Source organism: Triticum dicoccoides, chromosome 5B (assembly GCF_002162155.2).
Source record: "Triticum dicoccoides isolate Atlit2015 ecotype Zavitan chromosome 5B, WEW_v2.0, whole genome shotgun sequence".
Lineage (NCBI taxonomy): Eukaryota > Viridiplantae > Streptophyta > Magnoliopsida > Poales > Poaceae > Triticum > Triticum dicoccoides.
In genome coordinates, this window is record NC_041389.1 from 520,124,748 (window position 1) to 520,151,370 (window position 26,623).

General features: G+C 44.0%; 2 protein-coding genes across 2 annotated transcripts in view; one reads left to right on the forward strand and one right to left on the reverse strand.

Annotated features, from left to right (window-relative positions):
• The window catches only part of LOC119309906, a 13,434-nt gene extending 1,136 nt beyond the window's left edge, over positions 1-12,298 (forward strand). The window contains exon 4 of the mRNA XM_037585810.1: positions 12,266-12,298. Within this exon, the coding sequence (XP_037441707.1) occupies positions 12,266-12,298 (33 nt within the window). The remainder of the gene's footprint in view (positions 1-12,265) is intronic.
• Positions 12,299-21,439: 9,141 nt separating this feature from the next.
• LOC119311301 (probable serine/threonine-protein kinase PBL19) lies at positions 21,440-26,272 on the reverse strand. Its single transcript, XM_037586947.1, has 5 exons — positions 26,194-26,272; positions 25,416-26,149; positions 23,564-23,824; positions 22,640-22,762; positions 21,440-22,090 (listed from the first exon to the last, which is right to left on the reverse strand). Exons 2-5 carry the CDS (start codon positions 25,815-25,817, stop codon positions 21,662-21,664), a joined length of 1,215 nt encoding a protein of 404 aa, XP_037442844.1. The 5' UTR covers positions 25,818-26,149; positions 26,194-26,272; the 3' UTR covers positions 21,440-21,661.
• Positions 26,273-26,623: the final 351 nt, after the last annotated feature.

The following is a 26,623-nucleotide window of genomic DNA, read 5'->3' on the forward strand; positions in this document are numbered from 1 at the left end:
TTCCCGACCTCCGAGGCGAGCTGCATCGCCATGATAATTGGCATGAACAATTCAAGGGAATGACCAAAAAATTGCCAAGTCATGTCTGTTTGGATTGTAGCCATTAGTACTTGCCAAAATTTTGGCAAAACCATTTGCTATCATTTGATTTTAATCCAAATATTTGGCAACTTTACAAGCTGAAATTATTTACAAAGTTGTGAAACGAAAAAAGAAATACAAGACTATACAAACTACTCCCTCTGTCCCGTAATGTAAGACGCTTTTTGACACTACATTAGTGTCAAAAAACGTCCTACATTATGGGACAGAGGGAGTAATAGATTACAAAATACAAACAAACTAAATATATGCTAGAACATTATGACAACAAACTTGTTCTTCCCCATTATATTGCTGGTAGGTCGCACCAGTGCAAAAACAAAATTAAAGTAGGTGATTGCAGATCGATGCATACTAGCTCGGACATAAATCTTGTAAAATTGTAGCTATACATTTACTTGTATTTTGGCTAAATAGCTAACAGAGATGTCAAGAACGTGCTTGTGGATCAGCACGATCAACACACAAGGACAAAAAGAAGCAGGATTGATCAAATTCAATAGTATTAGGCACCACTCTACTAATGAAATCGACATGCTTTTTAGTAACAACATAGAGAAAAGCGATTTGGTAAGAACTCGGATCTAGTAAGAGTGGGGGAAATCATGTTACGAGGAAACGGGATTGAGCGCATGGTCAGGGGCACTCGGGCCAGTGACCTTTCAGTGTGATTCGTGGAGCATCGCTGGTGCCACGTGGAGCATTGTAGGTCAACGTCATTGATAGATGCAGATCGACTCGAGAGAGAAATAAGAAAAGAGATGAGGACGAAGGGTCACAGGCTCGCCAATTTTTTGGCGGACGTTTTCCGTGCCACCGTTTCGCCCAAGCGTTGGCAAAAGCTGCATGGGCGCATGCCCAAGTTTGATGGGGAGAGCCAAAATTGATTTTTATCCAAACAACAGCCAAAAGTTAAGGGCGTGACCAATTTACTGGTACTAGATAGGGGAGCACCTTGCCGCGCGTTACCCGCCGAACGGCGGGCCAACGGATAGACATTGATATGGTAATGGATATGATTTTAGCCTGTTGTAAACATACATATATCATATGATGAATAAAGTTTGCACAAAATATGCATTTAGTTACATATCAAAATTGGCTTATCTGTCATACATAGAGGGTGGCATGATCAAGTAAATACATGAGGCTAACAGGTCTTGTGCAGGTACATAAGTATAGGATCCCAAGTCTGAGAATTTCGATGTATAGTAGTAGGACAAAGGGCTTCCTCCATTTAGTTGTAACGATGAGGGTAAGCTGGAAAATTAGTTCTGATACAGGGTTTGCATACAAATGGTGGTGGGCGAAATTGAATAGAAGATTTCATCAAGCAAATTAAGATACTACTACTGTTGGGGAACGTTGCATGGGAAACAAAAAATTTCCTACGCTTACCAAGATCCAATCTAGGAGATGACCATCTACGAGAGGAGAGATTGGATCTACATATCCTTGTAGATCGCTAAGCGGAAGCGTTAAGAAACGCGGTTGATGTAGTCGAACGTGTAGCGACCCGACCCAAATGGATCAAGTCTCTGTGCTTAAGTGTTATCCCTGGATCGGTATGCTGACACACACAGTAATCGAGGATTTATAATAGAGTGCAATCACATATAAAAGGTAACGTAAATACTATTACCTCAATCCATATAGCGAAAGTAACAACAAAGTTGTGGAGTCCCAACAACACCAACGGCAAAGTTGAGTGTAGACATCGTAACCCTAACGTATCTCTTACTCGTCGTAAGATTCCTGCAACATGAGACGTTGCAGCCATATAGGTCAGTACATTGAATGTATTGGCAAATTCACACCGTAGAATAATGATGAACAATATCTATCACTACATGCATATTTGGCTGGTGGAGGCTCTAAGTTTAGTTTTTGTATAAAGCTAATTTTTTTTCCTACAACAAAGGAATAAATTTTATTTATTACATAGTTTATACCAATATTGAGAAGGTTCCCCCAACTCAATCCCATAATTAACCATTAGACCCAATACATTAAATAAAGAGTGATGAGATCAACAAAATATTCACTTCCAGATACTCAAAATTGTCCATAACCGGGGACACGGCTAACCATGATTAGTTTATACACTCTGCAGAGGTTTACGCACTTTTTCCCACAAGACTCGGTCGCCTCCCTTGAAGTCCTCGCACTGCCTAGTGTTTGAGAACGGGATGACCGAGACACAGTCTTTCTGAAGCATTTACTCTCTACTCCGGGCGGACCGGTACACCTACAATCCCCCTACATCTGCTAGTCCACCTTTTCAAGAGCTCACACAACTTACTCAACTATGCCAGAGCTCATAATGGCTTGTGGCTGCACACGCAAGTTTCTAGGCATGAAATATCATATGATCCCTTTGAGTCTGGGTGTCATTCCGTAGGGTAATCACACAGGTACTCCGGGATTCCCTTGGAGAAGCACTGGGTTCTCCAGGTGCCCGGGCAAGCCACTGGGTTCTCTAGGGTGCCCCAACCATTCCACCCAGATGTGTATTAAAGTTGCCACCTTATGTTGTCCCAAAATTATTATCTCTTTCAACTTGCATGGATCACACATACCAATCCCTGTCTACAAGCATGGCTAAGCAATATATGACCATAACGTATAAACCCGGGTGTTTTAAGGATCGTACGTTCCTACCGCATAAACTACATAACAAAACCCAATTCCCAATCCTACTCATGCAATCTTTGAGGGTGAAACTAATGCATAGTAAAAACTGGGTATTGAAAAGTATGATCAAAGTGTGAACTTGCCTTGTACTATTGATGAAGGTTCTTCGCACTCATAATTCTGGTAGTGATACGTCTCCAGCGTATCTATAATTTTTGATTGTTCCATGCTATTGTATTACCCCTTTTGAATGTTTATGGGCTTTATTTTACACATTTATATCATTTTTGGGACTAACCTACTAACCGGAGGCCCAGCCTGTATTGCTGTTTTTTTTTGCATATTTCAGTATTTCAAAGAAAAGGAATATCAAACGGAGTCCAAACGGAATGAAACCTTCGGAGGCGTGATTTTTGGAACGAACGTGATACAGAGGACTTGGAGTGCAAGTCAAGAAGCAGCCGAGGCGGTCACAAGATAGGAGGGCGCCCTCCCCCCCTATAGGGCGCGCCCCCTATCTCGTGGGCCCCTCGGGCGGCCACCGACGTACTTCTTCCACCTATATAAGCCTATGTACCCCGAAAACATCCAGGGAGCACCTGAAACACAATTTCCACCACCGTAACCTTTTGTATCCGCGAGATCCCATCTTGGAGCCTTCGTCGGCACTCTGCCGGAGGGGGAATCGACCATGGAGGGCTTCTACATCAACACCATAGCCCTTCCGATGAGTTGTGAGTAGTTTACCACAGACCTACGGGTCCATAGTTATTAGCTAGATGGCTTCTTCTCTCTTGATCTCAATACAATGTTCTCCCCCTCTCTTGTGGAGATCTATTCGATGTAATCTCTTTTTGCGGTGTGTTTGTCGAGATCCGATGAATTGTGGGTTTGTGATCAAGTTTATCTATGAATAATATTTGAATCTTCTCTGAATTCTTTTATGTATGATTGAGTTATCTTTGCAAGTCTCTTCGAATTATCAGTTTGGTTTAGCCTACTAGATTGATCTTTCTTGCCATGGGAGAAGTGCTTAGCTTTGGGTTAGTTCTTGCGGTGTCTTTACCCAGTGACAGAAAGGGTTGCAAGGCACGTATTGTATTGTTGCCATCGAGGATAAAAAGATGGGGTTTATATCATATTGCTTGAGTTTATCCCTCTAAATCATGCCATCTTGCTTAATGCGTTACTCTATTCTTTGTGAACTTAATACTCTAGATGCAGGCAGGAGTCGGTCGATGTGTGGAGTAATAGTAGTAGATGCAGGCAGGAGTTGGTCTACTTGTTGCGGACGTGATGCATATATACATGATCATGCCTAGATAATCTCATAATTATTCGCTTTTCTATCAATTGCTCGACAGTAATTTGTTCACCCACCGCAATACTTATGCTTTCTCGAGAGAAGCCTGTAGTGAAACCTATGGCCCCCGGGTCTATCTCTTATCATATTTGCTTCCAATCTATTTTTATTTGCATCTTTACTCTTTGCATCTATATTATAAAATACCAAAAATATATTTACTCTTATCACACTATCTCTATCAGATCTCACTTTCGCAAGTGATCGTGAAGGGATTGACAACCCCTTTATTGCGTTGGTTGCGAGTTCTTGGTTTGTTTTTGTAGGTGCGTGGGACTTTTGAGGAGCCTCCTACTGGATTGATACCTTGGTTCTCAAAAATTGAGGGAAATACTTACGCTACTCTGCTGCATCACCCTTTCCTCTTCAAGGAAAACCAACCCAAGCTCAAGACATAGCAAGAATGTTTTCTGGCGCCATTGCCGGGGAGGTCTTAAGTCAAGACATACCAAGTACCCATCACAAACCTATCTCCCTCGCATTTACATTATTTGCCATTTGCCTCTCGTTTTCCTCTCCCCCACTTCACCCTTGCCGTTTTATTCGCTCTCTCTTTCCCAATCTCTTCTCTTTTTTGCTTGCCTTTCATTTGCTTGTTTGGTTGGAATAGATGCTTATTTATTGCTAAACAGAGAACCTAAGATCTATGGATCCTCATCCGCTTTCTAATCTTTTTAAGAGATCCAATTATGATGAACCAATTGCTAGTGAGTTTTGTGCACTAGATTATCTTTATGAAGCTTTGCTCAAAATTTGTGAATCTGAAAATTATGATAAAGAAATTTATGAAGAGATTCACGATAACTCCTTGAATAAAAAGCATGATTGCAATGATTTTCCTATAAATTCTCTTGATGTCAATTGTGCTAATAATATGCAAAACCCTAAGCTTGGGGATGCTAGTTTTTCTATGTCTACTACTTGTTTCAATGATCATGATTGGGGTGATTCTTCTTATAACCTTGAAAAATTATTTAAGCCCCATGATGAATATGAGATTGATAATATTATTTGCAATAATATTGAAAGTGGGTTTGGAAGAGTGTCAACTTTAGATCCCACATATTTGGAGTATGTTCAATCTTATGATATTTTTGATAAAATTGGGTTCGGAAAGGTCATGACTTTAGTTAATGTTAATCCCACTATCTTGGAAGAGTGTCAACTTTGCATGCTTGTGGATCATGTTGAGAATATGTTTTGTGATAGCTATTTTGTTGAATTTGCCTATGATCCTACATGTAATTATTATGAGAGAGGAAAATATGGTCATAGAAATTTTCATCTTATTAAATTACCTCTCATCATGTTGAGATTGCTATCATCTCTTTGTTCTTCCTTGCATATGCTAGTTTTTGCTTGCATTGATAATTTGTTTTCTTACAATATGCCTATGCATAGGAAGTATGTTAGACTTAAGTGTGTTTGTCACATATTTTATGATGATCTCTTTGTGATTCAATTCCTGTCTTTCATGTGAGCATCATTGAAATCTCAATGCCTAGCTAAAAAGGCTTTAAAGAAAAGCGCTTGTTGGGAGGCAACCCAATATTTTTCCTTTCTGTTATTTAATAAATCTTGCATCTACTCTCTGTTTAGATGTGTTTTTTATCTTTTAATTAGTGTTTGTGCCAAGTAGAACCTATAGGATAAACTACGATGATAGTTGATTTGATTCTGCTGAAAAACAGAAACTTTGCATTCACGAGAAGAAACGTGATTTTGCGTTGATTCTTTTTGCTTCTGATCAATAAAGAAATTTTCCAGTACGTCCTATTTTGGTAGGATTTTTAGAGTTCCAGAAGTTTGCGTTAGTTACAGATTGCTACAGACTGTTTTGTTTTTGACAGATTCTGTTTTTCGTGTGTTGTTTGCTTATTTTGATGCATCTATGACTAGTAAAATAGTTTATAAACCATAGAGAAGTTAGAATACAGTAGGTTTAACACCAAAATAAATAAAAAATAAGTTCATTACAGTACCTTATGTGGTGGTTTTGTTTTCTTTCACTAATGGAGCTTATAAGATTTCCTGTTGAGTTTTGTGTTGTGAAGTTTTCAAGTTTTGGGTAAAGCTTTTATGGACTATGGAATAAGGAGTGGCAAGAGCCTAAACTTGGGGATGCCGAAGGCACCCCAAGATATTCAAGGATAGCCAAAAGCCTAAGCTTGGGGATGCCCCGGGAAGGCATCCCCTCTTTCGTCTTCGTTCATTGGTAACTTTACTTGGAGCTATATTTTTATTCGCCACATGATATGTGTTTTGCTTGGAGCGTCGTGTATTATATTAGTATTTACTTTTTAGTTTACCAAAATCATCCTTGCTGTACACACCTTTTGGAAGAAGCCTATTTTATTAGAATTTGCTAGAATACTCTATGTGCTTCACTTATATCTTTTGAGCTTGATAGTTTTTGCTCTAGTCCTTCACTTATATCTTTTAGAGCACGGTGGTGATTTATTTTTGAAAAAATTGCTAGTATCTCATGCTTCACTTATATTATTTTGAGAGTCTTTTAGAACAGCATGGTATTTGCTATGGTTACAAATTTGGTCCTAGAATGATGAGCATCCAAGTTGGGTATAATAAAAACTATCATAGGAAGTGAATTGGATGCTATGATCAATTTGATACTTGATAATTGTTTTGAGATATGGAGGTAGTGATATTAAAGTCATGCTAGTTGGGTGATTATGAATTTAAAGAATGCTTGTGTTGAAGTTAGCAAGTCCCGTAGCATGCACGTATGGTTAAAGTTGTGTAACAAATTTGAAACATGAAGTGTACCTGGCTTGTGCATCCTTATGAGTGGCGATCGGGGACGAGCGATGGTCTTTTCCTACCAATCTATCCCCCTAAGAGCATGCGCGTAGTACTTGATTTTTGATGACTTCTAAATTTTTGCAATAAGTATATGAGTTCTTTTGACTAATGTTGAGTCCATGGATTATACGCACTTTTACCTTTCCACCATTGCTAGCCTCTTCGGTACAGTGCATTGCCCTTTCTCACCTTGAGAGTTGGTGCATACTTCGCCGGTGCATCCAAACTCCGTGATACGATACGCTCTATCACACATAAACCTCCTTATATCTTCCTCAAAACAGTCACCATACCTACCTATTATGGCATTTCCATAGCCATTCTAAGATATATTGCCATGCAACTTTCCACCGTTCCGTTTATCATCATCATGACATACATTACTTTTGTCATATTGCCATTGCATGATCATGTAGTTGACATCATATTTGTGGCAAAGCCACCATGCATTATTTTTTATACATGTCACTCTTGATTCATTGCACCATCCCGATACACCGTCGGAGGCATTCATATAGAGTCATATCTTGTTCTAGTTTCGAGTTGTAATTCATATATTGTAATCAATAGAAGTGTGATGATCATCATTGTTAGAGCATTGCCCAAAAAGAAAAGAAAAAGAAAGAAAGGCCAAAAAAAGGCCCAAAAAATAAAAAAAAAGGAAAAAGAAAATAAATAAAAAGGGCAATGTTACTATCTCTTTATCCACACTTGTGCTTCAAAGTAGCACCTTGTTCTTCATGTAGTGAGTCTCATATATTGTGCTTCAAAGTAGCACCATGTTTTTCATATAGTGAGTCTCATAAGTTGTCTTTTTCATAGTAGTGGGAATTTTTCATTATAAAACTTGGCTTGTATATTCCTACGATGGGATTCCTCAAATGCCCTAGGTCTTCGTGAGCAAGCAAGTTGGATGCACACCCACTAGTTTTCTTTTGAGTATTCATTTATAGCTCTAGTGCATCCGTTGCATGGCAATCCCTACTCCTCATGTTGACATCAATTAATAGGCATCTCCATAGCCCGTTGATTATCCTCGGCAATGTGAGACTTTCTCCTTTTTTGTCTTTTCCACACAATCCCCATCAACATATTCTATTCCACCCATAGTGCTATATCCATGGCTCACGCTCATGTATTGCGTGAAGGTTGAAAAAGTTTGAGATTATTTAAGTATGAAACAATTGCTTGGCTTGTCATCGGGGGTATAGAAGTTGAGAACATCTTTGTGTGACGCAAATGAAGCATAGCCTAACTATATGATTTTGTACGGATGAACTTTATTTTGCCATGTTATTTTGAGAAGACATCATTGCTTTGATTAGTATGCTTGAACTGTTACTATTTCTTTTATCAATATGAACTTTTATTTTGAATCATTTTGATCTGGTCATTCATGCCACAATAAAGAAAATTACATTCAGAATTATGCTAGGTAGCATTCCACATCAAAAAATTCTGTTTTTATCATTTACCTACTCGAGGACGAGCAGGAAAGCTTGGGGATGCTTGATACGTCTCCAACGTATCTATAATTTTTTATTGTTTCATGCTATTATATTACCCCTTTTGGATGTTTATGGGCTTTATTTTACACATTTATATCATTTTTGGGACTAACCTACTAACCGGAGGCCCAACCCGTATTGCTGTTTTTTGCCTATTTCAGTATTTCGAAGAAAAGGAATATCAAATGGAGTCCAAACCGAATGAAACCTTTGGAGGCGTGATTTTTGGAACGAACGTGATCCAGAGGACATGGAGTGCAAGTCAAAAAGCACCCGAGGCGGTCACAAGATAGGAGGGCACCCCCCCCCTATAGGGCGTGCCCCCCTATCTCGTGGGCCCCTCGGGCAGCCACCGACATACTTCTTCCTCCTATATAAGCTTACGACCCCGAAAACATCCAGGGAGCACCCGAAACACAATTTCCACTGCTATAACCTTCTGTATCCGTGAGATCCCATCTTGGAGCCTTCACCGGCATTCTGCCGGAGGGGTGATCAACCATGGAGGGCTTCTACATCAACACCATAGCCCTTCCGATGTGTTGTGAGTAGTTTACCACAGACCTACGGGTCCATAGTTATTAGCTAGATGGCTTCTTCTCTCTTTTTGGATCTCAATACAATGTTCTCCCCCTCTCTTGTGGAGATCTATTCGATGTAATCTCTTTTTGCGGTGTGTTTGTCGAGATCCAATGAATTGTGGGTTTATGATCAAGTTTATCTATGAATAATATTTGAATCTTCTCTGAATTCTTTTATGTATGATTGAGTTATCTTTGCAAGTCTCTTCGAATTATCAGTTTGGTTTGGCCTACTAGATTGATCTTTCTTGCCATGGGAGAAGTGCTTAGCTTTGGGTTCAATCTTGCGGTGTCATTACCTAGTGACAGAAAGGGTTGCAAGGCACGTATTGTATTGTTGCCATCGAGGATAAAACGATGGGGTTTATATCATATTGCTTGAGTTTATCCCTCTACATCATGTCATCTTGCTTAATGCGTTACTTTGTTCTTTGTGAACTTAATACTCTAGCTGCAGGCAGGAGTCGGTCGATATGTGGAGTAATAGTAGTAGATGCAGGCAGGAGTCGGTCTACTTGTTGCGGACGTGATGCCTATATACTTGATCATGCCTAGATAATCTCATAATTATTCGCTTTTCTATCAATTGCTCGACAGTAATTTGTTCACCCACCGCAATACTTATGCTTTCTCGAGAGAAGCCTGTAGTGAAACCTATGGCCCCGGGGTCTATCTCTTATCATATTTGCTTCCAATCTATTTTTATTTGCATCTTTACTCTTTGTATCTATATTATAAAATACCAAAAATATATTTATCTTATCACACTATCTCTATCAGATCTCACTTTTGCAAGTGGCCGTGAAGGGATTGACAACCCCTTTATTGTGTTGGTTGCGAGTTCTTGGTTTGTTTGTGTAGGTGCGTGGGATTTTTGAGGAGCCTCCTACTAGATTGATACCTTGGTTCTCAAAAACTGAGGGAAATACTTACGCTACTCTGCTGCATCACCATTTCCTCTTCAAGGAAAACCAACGCAAGCTCAAGACGTAGCAGGTAGTTGTACTCGTCACACTCCGATCAATCTATCGTAAGCAAGCAATTTTATCCACGCATAAGCAATCACTCAAAGACCCAAAAAATGCAAAAGAAGATTGCAAAAACTCCAAAAGAACCAAATCATATTATTTTGCAAGATCGTATCCTAATTTTGTTGATAAAGTGTGGCGTTGGCTCAAGATGATAGATTACGTCTAGGGATTCAATTGCAAAAGAATCAACTCAAACGGAGTTACGAAACTCAAGAAACAGACGAAACAAGATCGAATACTAATCTGAACTAAACTTAAGTTTTAAATTATCAAAAACATGTTCAATTTGGTTTACTGGACAGAGGGGATCGATACAAAGATTTAGGCGTTGGTTTCATCGAAAACGGAGGTACGGATAAAAAGACACGATCAAAAGAAATTTCAGTATGAATCTGAACAAATTTCGAAATTTAAAAGTTGTGAAAATTTTATTTGATAGATTCACTAGGTAAGTGAAAGTAACACAAAAATATTGGCGTTGTTTTCGTCTAATTTGATGAACGAGTAAAAAGTTATGGTTATTTGAAAAATCAGGGGCAAGCTGTTTTACGGAAGAAAAAGGGTTATGGCTAAAAGAATTCTAGTCTTAAAATGTAAATACAGTGACTAATTTATAGATCTAATTATTATAACGTACACTAGTCTAAAAATAATAAGTTACGGGAAAAAATAGGAAAAAAATACCTTTATAAGATAAAGAAAAGACGACTTCGGAGAGAGGAGACGACTTCTAGAAGTCCTGCCAGGGAGAAGGAATATATTTTTCAGCTAGTCAAATCAAAATATTGATTTAGCTCGTAGTGGATGATTTTTGAAGACTCTACGGGTCTATGTTTATAGGTGGAAAAGAGGTTTATAGGTCAAAGGCTAGGCAATATGGGACTACACGTAGACAAACAAATAAAACGAAAGGAATCTAAAAAGCACCACGAGCCGGCCGTGCGCACGCCGTATTTTTTTTTTAAGAAAAAGAAATATTTCTGAAAATAAAATATATTTTTTCTCCAAGCATAACCGAAAAAATAAATAATAATGGTTACGGGCCTCTCTGCTGACTATGTTGCGCACGTGGGTGTCGGATAGTTATGGCCTCACATAGAGTTTCTTTTTAAAATAAAAACAGAAAAGGAAAAACTGAATAACGAAAATAGAAAAATAAAATTGTACATAGGCGTAATATATATCAAAACTTTCAGAAAACGATTTTCTAAAACATGAACATATTTTGAGTAGTAAATAAATTCCACACAAACTCAAATAAACTGAACAGTGCTATGATTGCAATAAAACCCAATAAAAATCATTTCTAAAAATACCAAAATGATTTCAAATTTATTTTTATCCATTTTCTAACATAGGGATCATTTTACCCTATTTTCCATATATTTTATTTTTGAAGAAAAATAATTTGAATAAAGCCCAAATAACTCCAAATTGAAAATAATTTCAAAGGGACTTTAAATTTGATTCTTTTAAACTTCCAAGTCATATTTCATATGATTTGAAGAAGTCATTTTATCTTCTCTCATGATAATCATTGAGTTGCATAAAGTTTTTGAATTGGAAATATTTCCAAATGAAATTCAAATCTTTTCAAAACCCTTTTCATTTTTAATGGAAGAAGTCATATCATCTTCTCTCTAGGGTTTTGTATTTGAAAATAATTTGAATTCATGGAGATCAGAAAGCAAAGTGAAAGTTTGGGAAAGTCATTTTATTCCCCCTCATTTAACTTTCAAAAAGTTTCAAATTTCACTCAATTTCACACATGCAACTACACCACAATCAGACAATCAATTGAAACTATTTATTTAATATAACATTCCAAAATTTAGAATTTTGGGATGTTACAAACCTACCACCCTTAAAATGAATCTCGCCCTCGAGATTCGGAGAGGCTAGCAAGAATTAGGTTGGGTTCGGGGATCCATTGATCGTCACAAAGGGTCTAGGGTGCTACCATCCTTAGAAATATGGTTACGGTTCCATCAAAACTCATCTACTCCATCCTTATTGTTGACAGTGTCGATCTTCTTAGATCTTCAGGATAATTCCTTCTCTAGCTCTTCCGATAGTGGCATAACCTTTTTCCTCAATTCTTATGTCCTTTTATCTTGGTAAGGTTCTTCCGAGACTGGGTCTTCTTAGCTGACAGGTCTGGCGCCCGTACTAAACAACTATCGATATCTCATGGTGGTCATTAATTTATGGTTTCTCCTGCAGGAAATGGGTATGGGCTTCATTCTCAACGTATGACCTATGTTTGGCAAGAGCTGCCTTGTATAAGGGAAAATTGTCATACCATTCTAAGGTTCAAACAAGGTTTTGATCGTCGTTCGCTCTACTATGGGTAAGTCACTCAGATTTACCATCCCATATAACAGAGGCGAATAATAAGAGTAAGTCGGCATGGTGATCAATCCATTCCACACCCAAATCATTACCTTGTATATGGTTTAGTGAATCTCGCATTCTAACACTCGGTCGTCCTCACCAGCATTGCAGAATTTCTCATTATCCCTAAACCAAGTTCGGATAAATCCATTGATTCTGCAAGCCAAACAAACATCTATCGTTTCTTCACAACTCTCAGGTTTTGCATAATCCTATAAGATCGTCAGTTTATAAAGTTGTATCTTCTTCCAGGTTTTTCCTTCAGCAAGAGTGTGCTTACTTCTTGGCAGGTCCTGGAGCCTGTGGGTTACGGGCTCACCCCATCACATTTATAGCTTCAACTCATCCTGGGGTTACAATTGCTCCATATTACCAACTTTATACCTCCTTTGTATCCAATAGTACTCCATCCCTTCATATTCTTGGGATATCCCACCTATCAAAATAAAACTCATACTTATTTTTTTTCCATAGTACACTCCGTGGGATATCATTATCTTTTCCAGGGGTAACATGTCCTCATAGGGTACTACCACCCTTAAAATGCAAAAATTCATCCATAGACCATATTTCTCATATCCTCGAAAATGGTCAAAATCTTTCTTCATAGAGTAACAACTCGTAAAATTCCACTTCCATGTATGACACATGAACTTTATTGATTTCATGAATTTTATTGCAATCTCTTGCATTTCCATTACATGCCTCAACTCAACACCTCAATATACAAGAATTGTTTCCACTGCTACTACTATATTTCTCACATACTCAACTATTTAACATGAATATCCTCATTGGGACAATCTCTGGCAAAGTGCCCTGCTTCATTGCAGCGGAAACATATTACTTCTGACAAGTCTCGAGGTTTCCTTGTGATACATAGCCTCCTTGGGTCCGCGTCTTCCCTCTTGTGCAATCGCTGAAGTAGTGTCCTGAATCTTTGCACCTGAAACATGTGATATGACTCAGGTCCTTCTTTGTAGAAATTTGGTTGTTCCTAGATTCCATTCTATTTCTCTTCCTAGACTTTTCCGTGCCAATTTGGGCTTCTATTTCCTGTTGGTCATACTCTACTTCCACTGTCGGAAATGCTACTAAATTCCCCTTCAAACAATTCTGGGAGATGTGTCCTTCTTTTCCACATGAATAGCATGATCGGTGCAGGGTTTAATTGGGTCTTCTTCGGGTGTGTCCTCCACTTCTTCCTTCATCACATGTTCTTCTAAAGTTTCCTTGAGGGCTCCTTTCATTGTTTCTTTCTTCTGCTGGACGGTTCTTTGTACCATGGGGTAATGTGACACTGAGCAGGGCAGTGGGTAGTCCCTTCACACAAGAAACAAGTAATCTGCCTAGTTGGGCATTCTTTAGCTGGGTGACTTTCTTCACAATGAGGGCATTCATCCTTATGTTCCTCCTGGGTGTGTCCTATTTCTCCGCAAATCTTGCATGCACAAGGCTTCTTCACTTTAGGGTCACATGGCTTCTGGATAAGACGTGACTTCAGTAGAATCATCTTGAATTCATCCCAAGCATTTGCTCCATTCCATCCTTGTATAGCTTGATGTATCTCTCGCCATTTTGCAGCACCTTGTGTGATCCGTCGTAGGGTGTATGGAACCATATACTCTCCTTCAATATAGTGCTCCTTCATGCGATCTTCCATGTTCTGAATCCATCGCCCCGTCTCCAATTGAGTCATCAGTTCAGAAAATATGAGTTCATCTCCATTCATCCTCTATTGGTTCCAAGGGTTTTGGGTAAGGACGAGATAAGGTTGGAGAAAGATGGATACGCACAATACAAACAATAGTTTTGAAGATATGGGTTTTATTTTGTGGCCGTCGGAAAAATATCAAACAAATGACAGCTCACAATCATCGCATCTAACATAAGTATATAACAGGGCTTGGTCTTCTAAAGGTCAATAAATCTTCAAAGTCGTCCAACTCTTCAAATCTTCCGAGTATCCTTCTGCGCGTGTAAGGCGCTCGTGATCGGCGGCGAACGCGGCTCGATGGGCTGGGTTGATCAGAGCAAGGGCATCCTGACATGCGACCTTCTAGCGGTGAAGCGGTCGACAATGTCGGCGGCGCCGTGCTTCGCCACATCCCGCTGCCACCGTCACCGAACATAGACCCTAGGTTATGGCCATGGGACGTTCAGGACATCTCCATTGTACAAGGCCGTAGCAAGTTCGTGGAGATGAAATTCAAATTCAAGCGCCAGCCATCATCAGCACCACCGCCTTACTTACCAAATGTTGGAAAGCCACAGCTTGGGAGAAGATGGATGATCCCTGTCAGCACTGGCGCAAGGACTGCAGGCTTAACATTTTCAAGGTGCCGGTGGATGTGGAGACGAGCCACTCCGAGTTGCCCTCTCATCTCTGTGGCATGGGGAAGCTCCATGGGAGCCAACATGCTCTGAGCTTGCACGAAGAAGACGTCGTTTACATCATGGCCAAGACTATGGAGATGGACAGCATCGGGGTTCCTCGTCCACAGGTGGTGGGCGGGGGTATGCCTGGCAGAGTGATGGCTCGACCGAGAGGCCTTTCCTGGGGCCCACGGGCGGCTTTGTCGAAGGGGCGTCTGGACCGGCTAATCATAACCGCGGTGGTTTCCGTGGTGGCCGAGGTGGCCGAGGTGGCCGCTTTCGTCCAAGACAGCATCCTGTTGTCATTGACCAAACGGCGGTTGGCGAGGCTTCTAAGGAGACTGGGTTGTCTTGCCAGGCTATGGAGGTGGTGACGGCACTGGCGGACGCGGTTGTTCCTGGTAATGGTGATGTCGAGGTAAGGTCGGTGGAGGGCTCTGACAGGGCTGAGCTGGACAGGACGGCCAAGTATGCGCGCAAGAAGGAAAGAATGTTATGCTACCGATGTGGCAATAAGGGCCACTTCATTGCTGAGTGTGTGGCAGTTTTATGCGACATGTGTGGTAAGTCGGCCCATGAGTCTGGGGAATGTCCGCTTTTGAGAGAGCAGTTACCGAATCTTATGATGTACGGCGTGTACTGTCCGGAGCTCACATTTTTTGAGTCTCCGACCAAGAGGGAGGTTCCTGATGAGGTGCGTAGTATGACAACTGGGGTTGTTAAAGTGACTAGAGGTGAAGTCTCTGAGACCCAGATTGTGCAACGGCTCCGGGAGCTCGCCCAGGAGACTTCCGCTGGGAGCTTGTCAGTCTAGAGCCAAACGTGTTCAGGGTTGAGTTCCCATCGGTGGAGGATTTGCAGAGGTTGCTGAGCTTTGGGATGTGTAAGGTGCCAGGTACTGAGGGCATTCTTGAGTTCCACGAGTGGATGCTGATTGAGCCTCAGGGCAAACCTCTTACCCAGGCTTGGTTGCGTTTTTTGGGAGCTCCTTCCAAGCCTTTGCAGGATGCCAGGGTCGTTGCTAGTCTGGTATCTTGGTGGGTAAGCCCGAGCGAGTGGACATGGCCTTCACTAGAGCTCATGGGGTTGCTCGTTTACTGGTCAGTATTTTGGACATTGAGTTTGTGCCTGATGTGGTTAAGTGGGCTTATCGAGGCCAGGTTTATAACCTTCAGATAGAGTTTGAGGATGATAGCCTGTTTGCTGAGGCACCTGGTGCCACGGATGTTGATATGCACGAGGGCGATGATAGCGCGGGAGGCAAGGAGACTCTGGCCGCTGATCCTGGATGCGAGATGGCCGAGGGACCAGGGTCAGTTGCTCTGACGACAGGAGGTGGGACGGCGCCTCCCTCTTCTGTGCCGTCGACCACTCTGAGATCTGGATCCATTGAGCCTGCTACTGCGCCTCCGAGGCTATGGAGCGAGCGGGTGGAGTCTCTAGAGGTCTGTGAGCTCTCTTTACCTGCGTTGGACTTTGAGGGCCTGGGCGTGGAGGATTCTGGTGCGGAGGGGGGTCCGGAGATAGTGGTCTCGCCTCCCTCGGATAATGTTGAGACGGCTGAGCTGCAGGTGGTGGTTCCAAGATTAGCTGGGGGTTCGAGTCAGGTGGCCTCGACGCCCCCTTATCTTCTTGCTCCGATCGGGGCTTCCGGGACGGAGGAGGTACCTTCGGGAGGGGGGTCGGGGCAGGTGGCCTCGGTGCCCTCCTCACCTTCCGCTAGGCCGGTACTGCAGGTGGCAGGTCCGGTCGTTGGAGGGGGCTTGGGGTAGGTGGCCTCGAGGCCCTCTTCGCCTTTTGCGCCTAGGGGGATCGTCCCACCCTTGGCGAGGGTGGGCACTCTTGGCCTGCGGTCTGGGTGGATGGGGAGCGGGGGCAGGTGGCCCTTCGTTCCCCATCATCTGTCTCGGCGCCTTCTCCTGGTCATGGAGACCAGCTGAGTGTTCGGAGCGTGACAAGCGGTCACTCCCCGGGCATCTTCACGCGGGAGGAGGTTATTCGGTTCGGCGGGATTCCGGACCAGGCGTCTAAGGGTCGACGGTTGAGCAGTCGTCTTCAGGGCCGTCCGGAGGTGGACGACATGCAGCCGCGATGCGCTGAGAGGGCGGCCAAGCTTCGTGACGTCCGGGTCACTACTGGTATGTCGGTGAATACTTTGAATTCTATCTTGCATTTTTCGAATGATGAGATTGTTGGTAATGTAAACCAATTAGGAATTTCACTAGGTAGTAATGAGGGTGAAGTTTCTAATTCCATCAATGATTTGCTTGATCTGGAAGCCGAGAGGGCTCTAGAATTGATTCGTAACTTAGCCGCCGTAAAACCCATGAATGATTCCGAGATTGATGCTTTGGGAGTCCGGGTGCTTGATGACTTTTGTGCTGATCTCGCGCCTCCCCTTCAGGAGCCAGAGGAGGAGGATGAGTATGTCGAGACGGTTGTAGTTAGCAACCCAGAAACGGGGAGTGAGGACCGGGGGGGGCACGAGGACCAGCCCTAAGCGCAAATGGAAGCGCAAGATTTACCCGATGTCCGTGGTACGTAGGAGTGCTAGGATCCGCACGGCTAAAAAATTCCATGATGAGATATGAAAGGAGTCTTTTAGAATAGCAGAGGTCTTAAGGACTTGGCTAAAAGGAGGTTCCTCGCAGAAGCATCCATTGAGCATAGATTGGACTTTATTGCATTGTCGGAAACTGGTAGGGCCAATTTCTCACCACAATTTCTCAACACTTTATCGGGGGGTATTGATTATGACTGGCATTGTCTGCCACCGAGAGGAAGATCGGGAGGGATCTTACTTGGTGTTAGATGCGACTCTCTCGAAGTTAGAAGTGTGAGCATGGGTGATTTTGCTGTTAAGTTCAGGGTGCGGTCCAAGGTTGATGGATTTGACTGGGCTCTGGTGGCGGTGTATGGTGCTGCGCAGGCAGAAAACCTGATTTTTTGGCCGACCTTGTCAGAGTTTGCGGGTCTGAGCAACTCCCAATTCTGGTTGGGGGAGACTTTAATATTTTTTGGAGACGTGATGAGAAGAACAATGATAATTTCAACGGGAGATGGTCGTTCATGTTCAACACTATTATTGAAAGCTTGGATTTGAGAGAGATTGAGCTTTCAGGTAGGAAGTTCACATGGGCTAACGCTTTGTCAAATCCAACGTTTGAGAAGTTGGATCGGGTACTTGCTAGTGTCGACTGGGAACAGAAGTTTCCCTTTGTAACAGTTCAGGCTCTCTCTCGCGGGATTTCTGATCACACGCCTCTTCTGCTCGACTCTGGTGGGGCTACTTACTCGGGCAATAAGAATTTGTTCTCGTTCGAGCTTGCGTGGTTCGAGAGAGAAGGTTTCCTGGATCTCGTAGCCAGAGAGTGGGCTAAGGATGCAGGCGGTAGGAATGCGCTTGAGCGCTGGCAGAATAAGATTAGGCATTTGAGAAGTTACCTACGTGGGTGGGCTAAACATCTTAGTGGGGTTTATAAGGCTGAAAAGGATCGGCTACTGGCCCTGATTCAGGCTTTAGACATAAAGGCAGAATCCACGCTTCTGCCGGCCACCGAGCTTCATACCAAGCTTGATGCTGAGATGAGGTTGAAAGAGCTTCTTCGTGAGGAAGAATTAAAGTGGGCGCTGCGAGCCAAGGTTCGCCGAGTGGTCCAGGGGGACGCGAACACTCAATTCTTCCACTTGATTGCCAATAGCAAACATAGGAAGAAGAGAATCTTCCAGCTAGAACAAGATGAGGGTACAATTATCGGTCAGGATAACCTGAAGCTTTACATCACTGAGTATTACAAACGATTGTTTGGACCACCTGAGGACAACTGTGTGTCGTTGGATGAGTCTAGGATACAAGATGTACCTCAACTTTCTGCTGCGGAGAACGATATCTTAACCACCCCTTTCTCGGAGAAGGAGGTTTTCGAGGCCGTTTCCAAGATGGAAAATAATAAGGCACCTGGGCCGGATGGTTTCTCGGCTGAGTTCTATAAGAAGTGCTGGCATATTATTAAAGGGGACCTGTTGCCGATGTTCCATGATTTGTTCTCGGGACATTTGCAGCTTTTCCAACTTAATTTTGGAACAATAACCCTTCTCCCTAAGAAAACAGAGGCCGTGAGAATTGAACAATTTCGGCCGATCTGTCTTCTGAATGTCAGTTTCAAAATTTTCACCAAGGTTGGGACGATTAGGCTAACTCAGATTGCGCATGCTGTGGTGCAACCTTCTCAAACGGCTTTCATGCCGAACAGGAACATCCTGGAAGGGGTTGTGGTCCTTCATGAAACGCTCCATGAGATTCACACGAAAAAACTGGATGGAGTTATTTTCAAAGTGGACTTCGAGAAGGCATATGATAAAGTCAAATGGCCGTTCCTTCAACAGGCTTTGCGCATGAAGGGCTTTGATGAAGCTTGGCAGCGCCAGGTGGAGGCATTCACGCAAAAAGGGAGCGTTGGAATTAAAGTGAGTGACGACATAGGTCACTAATTCCAAACACACAAGGGTCTGAGGCAGGGTGATCCTATGTCTCCAATTTTGTTCAATATTGTGGTTGATATGTTAGCGATTCTGATTGGGAGGGCAAAGGAGGCCGGTCAGGTGGGTGGCTTGGTGCCTCATCTGGTAGATGGTGGTTTGTCCATTCTGCAATACGCTGATGATACAATCATTTTTATGGAACACGACTTGGCAAAAGCGAGAAACATGAAGTTAGTGTTATGCTTATTTGAACAATTGTCGGGGCTGAAGATTAATTTCCATAAAAGCGAGTTGTTCTGCTTTGGTAGAGCCAAAGATGAACAAGAGGCTTATAGACAATTGTTTGGTTGTGAAGTGGGGGCTTTACCTTTCACGTATCTCGGTATTCCCATTCACCATCGTAAGCTAACAAATAGCGAGTGGAAGTGTATCGAGGATCGGTTCGAGAAGAAACTGAGTTGCTGGAAAGGAAAACTCATGTCTTATGGAGGCCGATTGATTCTTATTAACTCGGTGCTCACGAGTTTACCTATGTTCCTCTTATCCTTCTTTGAGGTCCCAGTTGGAGTTAGGAAAAGACTGGACTTCTATCGATCCCGATTCTTTTGGCAAAGTGATGAGCTTAAGAGAAAATACAGACTGGCCAAATGGGATATTATCTGTCACCAAAGGACCAGGGGGCCTTGGTATTGAAAATCTTGAAGTTAAGAACAGATGCCTGCTTAGTAAGTGGTTGTTTAAGTTATCTTCTGAGACAGAGGCAACATGGGCGCAGATTTTACGTAGTAAATATCTGCAGTCCAAGACCCTATCCCAGGTCACTCTGCGACCAACTGATTCGCCGTTCTGGAAGGGGCTCATGAGAATCAAAACTACCTTCTTTAACAGAACGAGGTGTATTGTCGGTAATGGCAGCAACACTAGATTCTGGGAGGATACGTGGCTTGGTGACACGCCTTTGGCGACCCAGTATCCGTCTCTTTATCGTATTGTTCAGCGTCGTGAAGCTCTTGTTGCCACGGTTATGCAGTCCATTCCACTCAACATTCAGTTTAGGAGGGTGCTCGTGGGTGAACGATGGGAAGCATGGCTTCACCTAGTCCGTAGACTGATGGAGGTTCAGTTAACTCCTCAGCCCGATAAGTTGTGTTGGAAGCTTACTAGATCTGGGGAGTTCACGGTTAAATCGATGTATATTGATATCATTAACACTAGTGTGATTCCTAGTTCCAAAGTTGTTTGGAAAGTTAAAGTCCCTTTGAAGATTAAAGTGTTTATGTGGTTTGTGCATAAACAAGTAATCTTAACAAAAGACAATCTAGTTAAGCGCAACTGGACAGGTTCTACTAGGTGTAGTTTCTGTGATCGGGACGAGACTATCAAGCATCTCTTTTTTGACTGTCCGTTGGCACGAGGGTTGTGGCGCTCTGTGCAAATTGCCTTCAACATTACTCCTCCCACTTCGGTCAACACGTTATTCGGGGTGTGGCTTGCTGGGATAGAGTTCGAAACAGCTAGACACATTCGTGTAGGAGTATGTGCGTTGTTATGGGCAATTTGGATTGCAGCTTTGATCCGTATGTGGTCCTTACTCACTCCGATGGAGGCCAGGGAGCATTTGGTTACTGGATCTGTCCGGTGGGAGATGATAGCGCGGGATATCTTCAACCGGTTTGGATGGCGGTCATGTAATAGGATAGGAAATTAGTTTACCTATCTTCTATTTTGCCTGCCGGTTGTGGCTTTTTGGGCTGTTTATTTTGGCTTTGAGGCTTTGTGTGAGCTAGCCTTTACGGTTGTTTGCAGACTTTGAGACCTTGTTGAACCTTTTTTACTATCTAATAAATGTGGCCGTATGCATCGTACTGATGCAGAGGCCGGGGAGTCTCCCTTTTCGAAAAAAAATCATGGCCAAGACTGAGAGGGGCCCTGAGCTGAACTTTCAGATTCAACATGGCTACGGCAAGGACCAGAGACGACGATGGATGCTCGCCAAGGACCACACAGCATGGATGCTCGCCGTCGACATGGGAAGAAGACCCTACGGGGAGTGGCCGCGTTTGAGGCAAGGAGGACGGACGAAAGAAGTTTCTCATACCTTCAGAGTGGGATATCCAACTATTGAACTATATGAGCAGTGAATCCTCCAGCAGGCAAGGGTTTCTACTCCTACTTAAGTATTGGCTGGTTAATTTGCATTCCACAGTAACTGATTCTTCACCCAAATGAGCCTCCAAAGAAGAGGGAAAAGAAAACACTATCAACAATCCGCGTCAACTCAAATCATCTAAACTCGTGTTCGCATAGCTATACGCAAACCTCGCCTAGGAGGAGGGACAAGGAATTCTCCTCGACAACATATATCAGTCACCTCCTCGACGGCGGCGCCACGTTGACCCTCTTCCCGTTGCCGGCGACGGGTGCCTTGTCCACATAGGCTTGCTCGGTCTGCACGGCTCGCCTGAGCACCTCGACGATCTCGCTCATGGCGGGCCGCTCCTTGGGGTTCTTGAGGAGGCAGCTCTGGGCGAGCTTGGCGATCTCCCGGGCCGCCTTGGAGGAGTACTCGCCGCGGAGCTTGGGGTCCATGATCATGCGGAAGTTGCGGCTGTCGGGCGGGAACTGGACCACCCACTCAATCAGCTTCTGCTCCCCCTGCGGCCGGTTCCTGTCCAGGGACCGCCGCCCCGTCAGGAGCTCGTACAGCACCACCCCGAAGCCCCACACGTCGCTCTTCGCCGTCAGGTGCCCCTTCTCGATGTATTCCGGCGCCGCGTACCCGTGCGTCCCCACAGCCTGATCACCACATGAAAAGGAAAATGTTTAGGGGAGAGAAAATATCATGCCATATACTCCCTCCATTCCTAAATATTTGTCTTTCTAGAAAATTTCAACAAATGACTACATACGAAGCAAAATGAGTGAATCTACACTCTAAAATGTGTCTATATACATCCGTATGTGGTAGTCCATTTAAAATCCTAAAAAGACAAATATTTAGGAACGGAGGGAGTATATATCTAGTAGTTGCAAGCATGACGTAATAATGTGTGTGTTCTATGTCATGCTGACACAATGTTGATGCAACCACGTTTCAGAAATTCAGAGTCAAATGCAGAAGAAAAGGGAGGCGCCATTGACAAACGGAGCACAAGCTTGTCATCATCAGGTGCACATCAAACAAACAGCATGCGTGGGAGCAAGTGCCACCATAGGTAAGCAACATTTAGTGGCAGCCATTGACCAACTGAATCTTGGTGAAATGCCAAAATGGTTGAGGCAAAATGTGGTTGCGTGAAACTTGAGATTTCTCTTAGTATCTGGGTCAAAAAGATGGCGACGTACCGCAGTTGAGACATGAGTGTTCCCTTCTGTTGGCCCCTCCCTCGCGAGCCCGAAGTCTGATAGCTTTGCTTGGAAGTCCTTGTCCAGCAGCACGTTCGAGGCTTTGAAGTCCCGGTAGATCACCTAGCAAAACAGAGCACCTCAGATTAGATAACAAATAGGAAAAAGAACTTGAGGACATAATTCTGCAGTGCATAGTGTACAATGCTAGAGACACCTTCGATGAACACGCGATCTTCTTTTCGTAATGTTCAAAACAAACCTTCAACACTAACGAAGGGCCTGAGAAAATTAAGTCATGATCACTACTAGCCTTCCCCTGACAGCTGATAATGTCTTGACTAACTACTTTATGCTTTAGTAGACCCCCAATGCTTGATGCAGCAGCCCCGCTAGGAGAAACGTAGGGGAAATCGAATACGTTGGCTGCGTGTCGAAGCACCGACGAATGTTGAACCGCGCTTTCAGAAAGTTCCAACAAAGTTGGCTGCCTGGAATATTACAGGCACGTAGTGGTGGGGAACTGAACATGACTTCTCCTAGCATGCTTTCTTAGCCTATCCAACTTGAGGATTTTGTGGTCCTTGACTAAGCTTCAGGAATCTTACACGCGCGTGGTGGTGCGAATTCTAGTGCGCGTCGTTGACCCCTACCATGATCTCTCGCTATAGATCATACATGGATGCACGGCTCAAACACTAAACAGCACAACAACCCATTTCTGAAGGCTGAATACCAAGAAAACTGCAGATTCTCAAGATGATGCTGCCTTTCCTGTAGATTTTGTTTGGCACCACTGGTGCAGCTTAGCGGTTGGGTTGCGACGCTCATAAAAATTACCAAAGGGGTTTCTTTGCTAAATGATAAATGAAATTTTGGAAGGAACTAACAAACAGGTGAACAACAATGATGTATGAAGTATACCTGAAGTTCCAGCCCTTCATGCAGGTAAGCCAATCCTTCTGCGGCACCCAAGATAATCTGAAGCCTTCTGTTCCACGAGAGAGCAGGATGGATTCGGCTGAACAAGTGATCTTCCAGGCTCTTGTTGGGCATGTACTCATAGACCAGTAATCTTTGGGCTCCCCTTTCACCATCAACGGCACAATATCCGAGAAGCTTCACAAGATTTGGGTGCTCAAGAACTCCAAGGAACTGTACTTCTGCCAACCACTGCTTATGTCCCTGTCAGGAAAAAAATATCTAGAAACTATTAGCAATTGAGAAATATTGATATATAAAAACATTGAAAACTGGCTGCTCATTTGACGAGCAAATAAGAAAATGGCAATGCGCTAACATTAAATAGTAGTCTAGTCTTACAACGCAAAGTAAACATCGAAAACTAAGCAATTCGAATTTGTGCCTTGCAAAAATTTCCTTTTTCAACCGGTCAAGGAAGAAGCAGTAGCTCAGTCAGTAGAACAATATCAAATTTGAATACGCAAACATAAGAATATGGTGCCGGACGAAGTCTTATGTTGCTAGCAGATTATTCGTAAGCAAGCAATGGAATAATAGGCACGAAGAATTGAAAATTCTAGGTTTCTAGCTGACCTTTCTTTTCTAGGTACATGAACCAGGATTTGGTCTCAAAGTGAATAGTAGTCAACTAAGAACAGCAACATTATTAGCGTAATGGTTTGCCCTCCAGAACACTTCATTATAACCGTTTGTCTCCTTTGATTGGGCAAATTGGATACTGTAATGCTGAATGTACATGTAAGGTTGGTATACATCCTTTTCTGAACTCCATACTTCTCCTGGGTGCCGCACGAAGTGGGGCACCGTTTACTTTTAATGTTTATTCAACACCAAACTAGTATACGTGTCTATATATTTGAAACAAAATATTATATCATGTTTCAAGATGCCAGAATGTTGGGAAAAATATTATATCCTCCCATCTGTTTAGCTTTTCTTTTGTGGATAAAATACTAGCATGCGTATGTTCTCATTAATCATATACTCAATCTTAGCAATGTGTTTCCCAGGAGCTGAACTGCTCCAAAATGATTAAAGTACTCTTTGATAAAATTTAGTACCAAATCTGACTGCCACAGCCCAATTGCAAGAGCAATCTACACTATTATAGTCAATATTTGATCCTTGAAAGTCCTGCATTTCCCCTCCCTTTTTCCTAACAAACTTCTTTTTCTTTCTACGCATGCTAGCAGATAAGCTCTAACCTCCGAGTATAGTAGTCAAAGAGAGAGACCAATTTCAAGACTTTGCAACCCAGAAATGTCTCCTCCTTTCCCTGCCAGCTCAAAAAGGCCTAATGTGCCTTTGCTTCCTATGGATCAACCACACTTCAACAGATTTTCCATGAACCTGTTAATAATCCCTTGCACTTGTAGTCGGCGACTCGGTGCGCATGATGGAACACTTGGTCAAATTTGGCAAGAGCACACACTACCCGTGCACATAAATACAATTTTTGGGGTGGAAAAAGTGGCCGAGTTCACTGGAAGCTCTCTGCCTGCATTTTTGAGCGGTGCCAAGAGGAACAATTTTGAACAAATTCTGAAAATATTAATTATGATCGGAAACAAATTCTCAAAATAAGTGGGATGCTTCTTTGTCCGGGGGAAATTTCTTTAGATTCAGTCACATTCTGATGCCCCCCAAACTCTGACAAAACTGGGTGTGCGTAAATAATTGGACACTGAATCACGCGGGGAGCAGAACAGAATAGGAAACTACTGTACGTAATTCGCTCGTAGATGGAGGGAGGGATGGCGGCATGGCGGCATGGGTGGGTGGGGGAGCGTACCTGGAGGCCGCGCGTGTTGAGGCGCTTGACGGCGACGGCGATGCGGTCGGCCCGGGGGTCGAGCGGGCGGACGAAGCCCTTGTAGACGCCGCCGAAGCCGCCCTCGCCGAGCTTCTGCGCGCGGCCGAAGTCGTTGGTGGCGGCCCGGAGCTCGTCGTACTCGAAGGCCCGCAGCTGGCCGTGGCCGCGCTCCTCGTAGAGCGAGGAGATGCTCCGCTGCGAGGAGGCGGAGCCCGTGGACTTGCTGGTGGGCCGCCCCGCCCCCGAGTCGTCCGACCGGCTCGTGCTCACCGCCGACCCGGTGGTTGTTGTTGTGGTGGTGGTGGTCATGGTCGTCATCGTGGTGCCCCGCCTCCCGCTCCCGGACCCCTTCTTCTTCTTGAGCCACCCCAGGCAGCTCATCGCTCGGCGCCTCGCGCGTGCTCCGGCGAGCTGCCGCGGACAAGAGGACCTCGGTTCAGGCGCCGGCGTCGGCGTTCCACGGGACGTCGGGCAAGGAACGGGGCGTGTGCCGTCTGTCTCAGGGGAAGAGCAGAGTAGAGCAGGGGATAGCAGAGTAGCCGTGCAAGGAAGGCTGGCCTCTGTTTTGTACTGGCAGCTATAGGGGCGGTGTGAACGTGCCGAATTTCCAGGAGGGAGACGGGGGAAAGGGAAGGGTGTCGATCGCGGCGTGGACGGAGCGGGATGAGAAAGCTCGCCGCGGTTTCGGCGAGCCGGGCGGTGAGCGCGGGGAGCGGGGCACGTACGTCCTATCCTAGCTAGCTTTTTTTTTTTTGAGACAATCCTATCCTAGCTAGCTGATGGCGCGCGCGAGGTGCTGGGCTGGATGGACTGCTGGTGTGTGCTCTGCTCTTGCTCTGCCCCGGCCGGGTGGGGTGCCGCCTTTTGTGCGGAACCGGGTTGGTGCACGCGGTGTGGAGGGGCCGGCGGACGGGGACTCCAACTCCGGGCGTGTACGTTTGTTTGTCCGTCGCGCTGTCCCGTCCCCGTCGCACCGGTTTCGCCTCGCTTCTGGGCCGCGTTCTCACGCGACGCATCTCCGTCCTTCCACTGTTGGCGACCTGTCGGACAGTGACGGGAGGCCTCGCCGGCCACGCTGACAGCAAAATCACCCAATCCGAGCGTGTGTGCCCGCCGAACTGAGCAACTTTACAGCGAGCCAAGAGATTATGGGAAGATCAATCGCATGGGATGGATGGGTCGGTGGA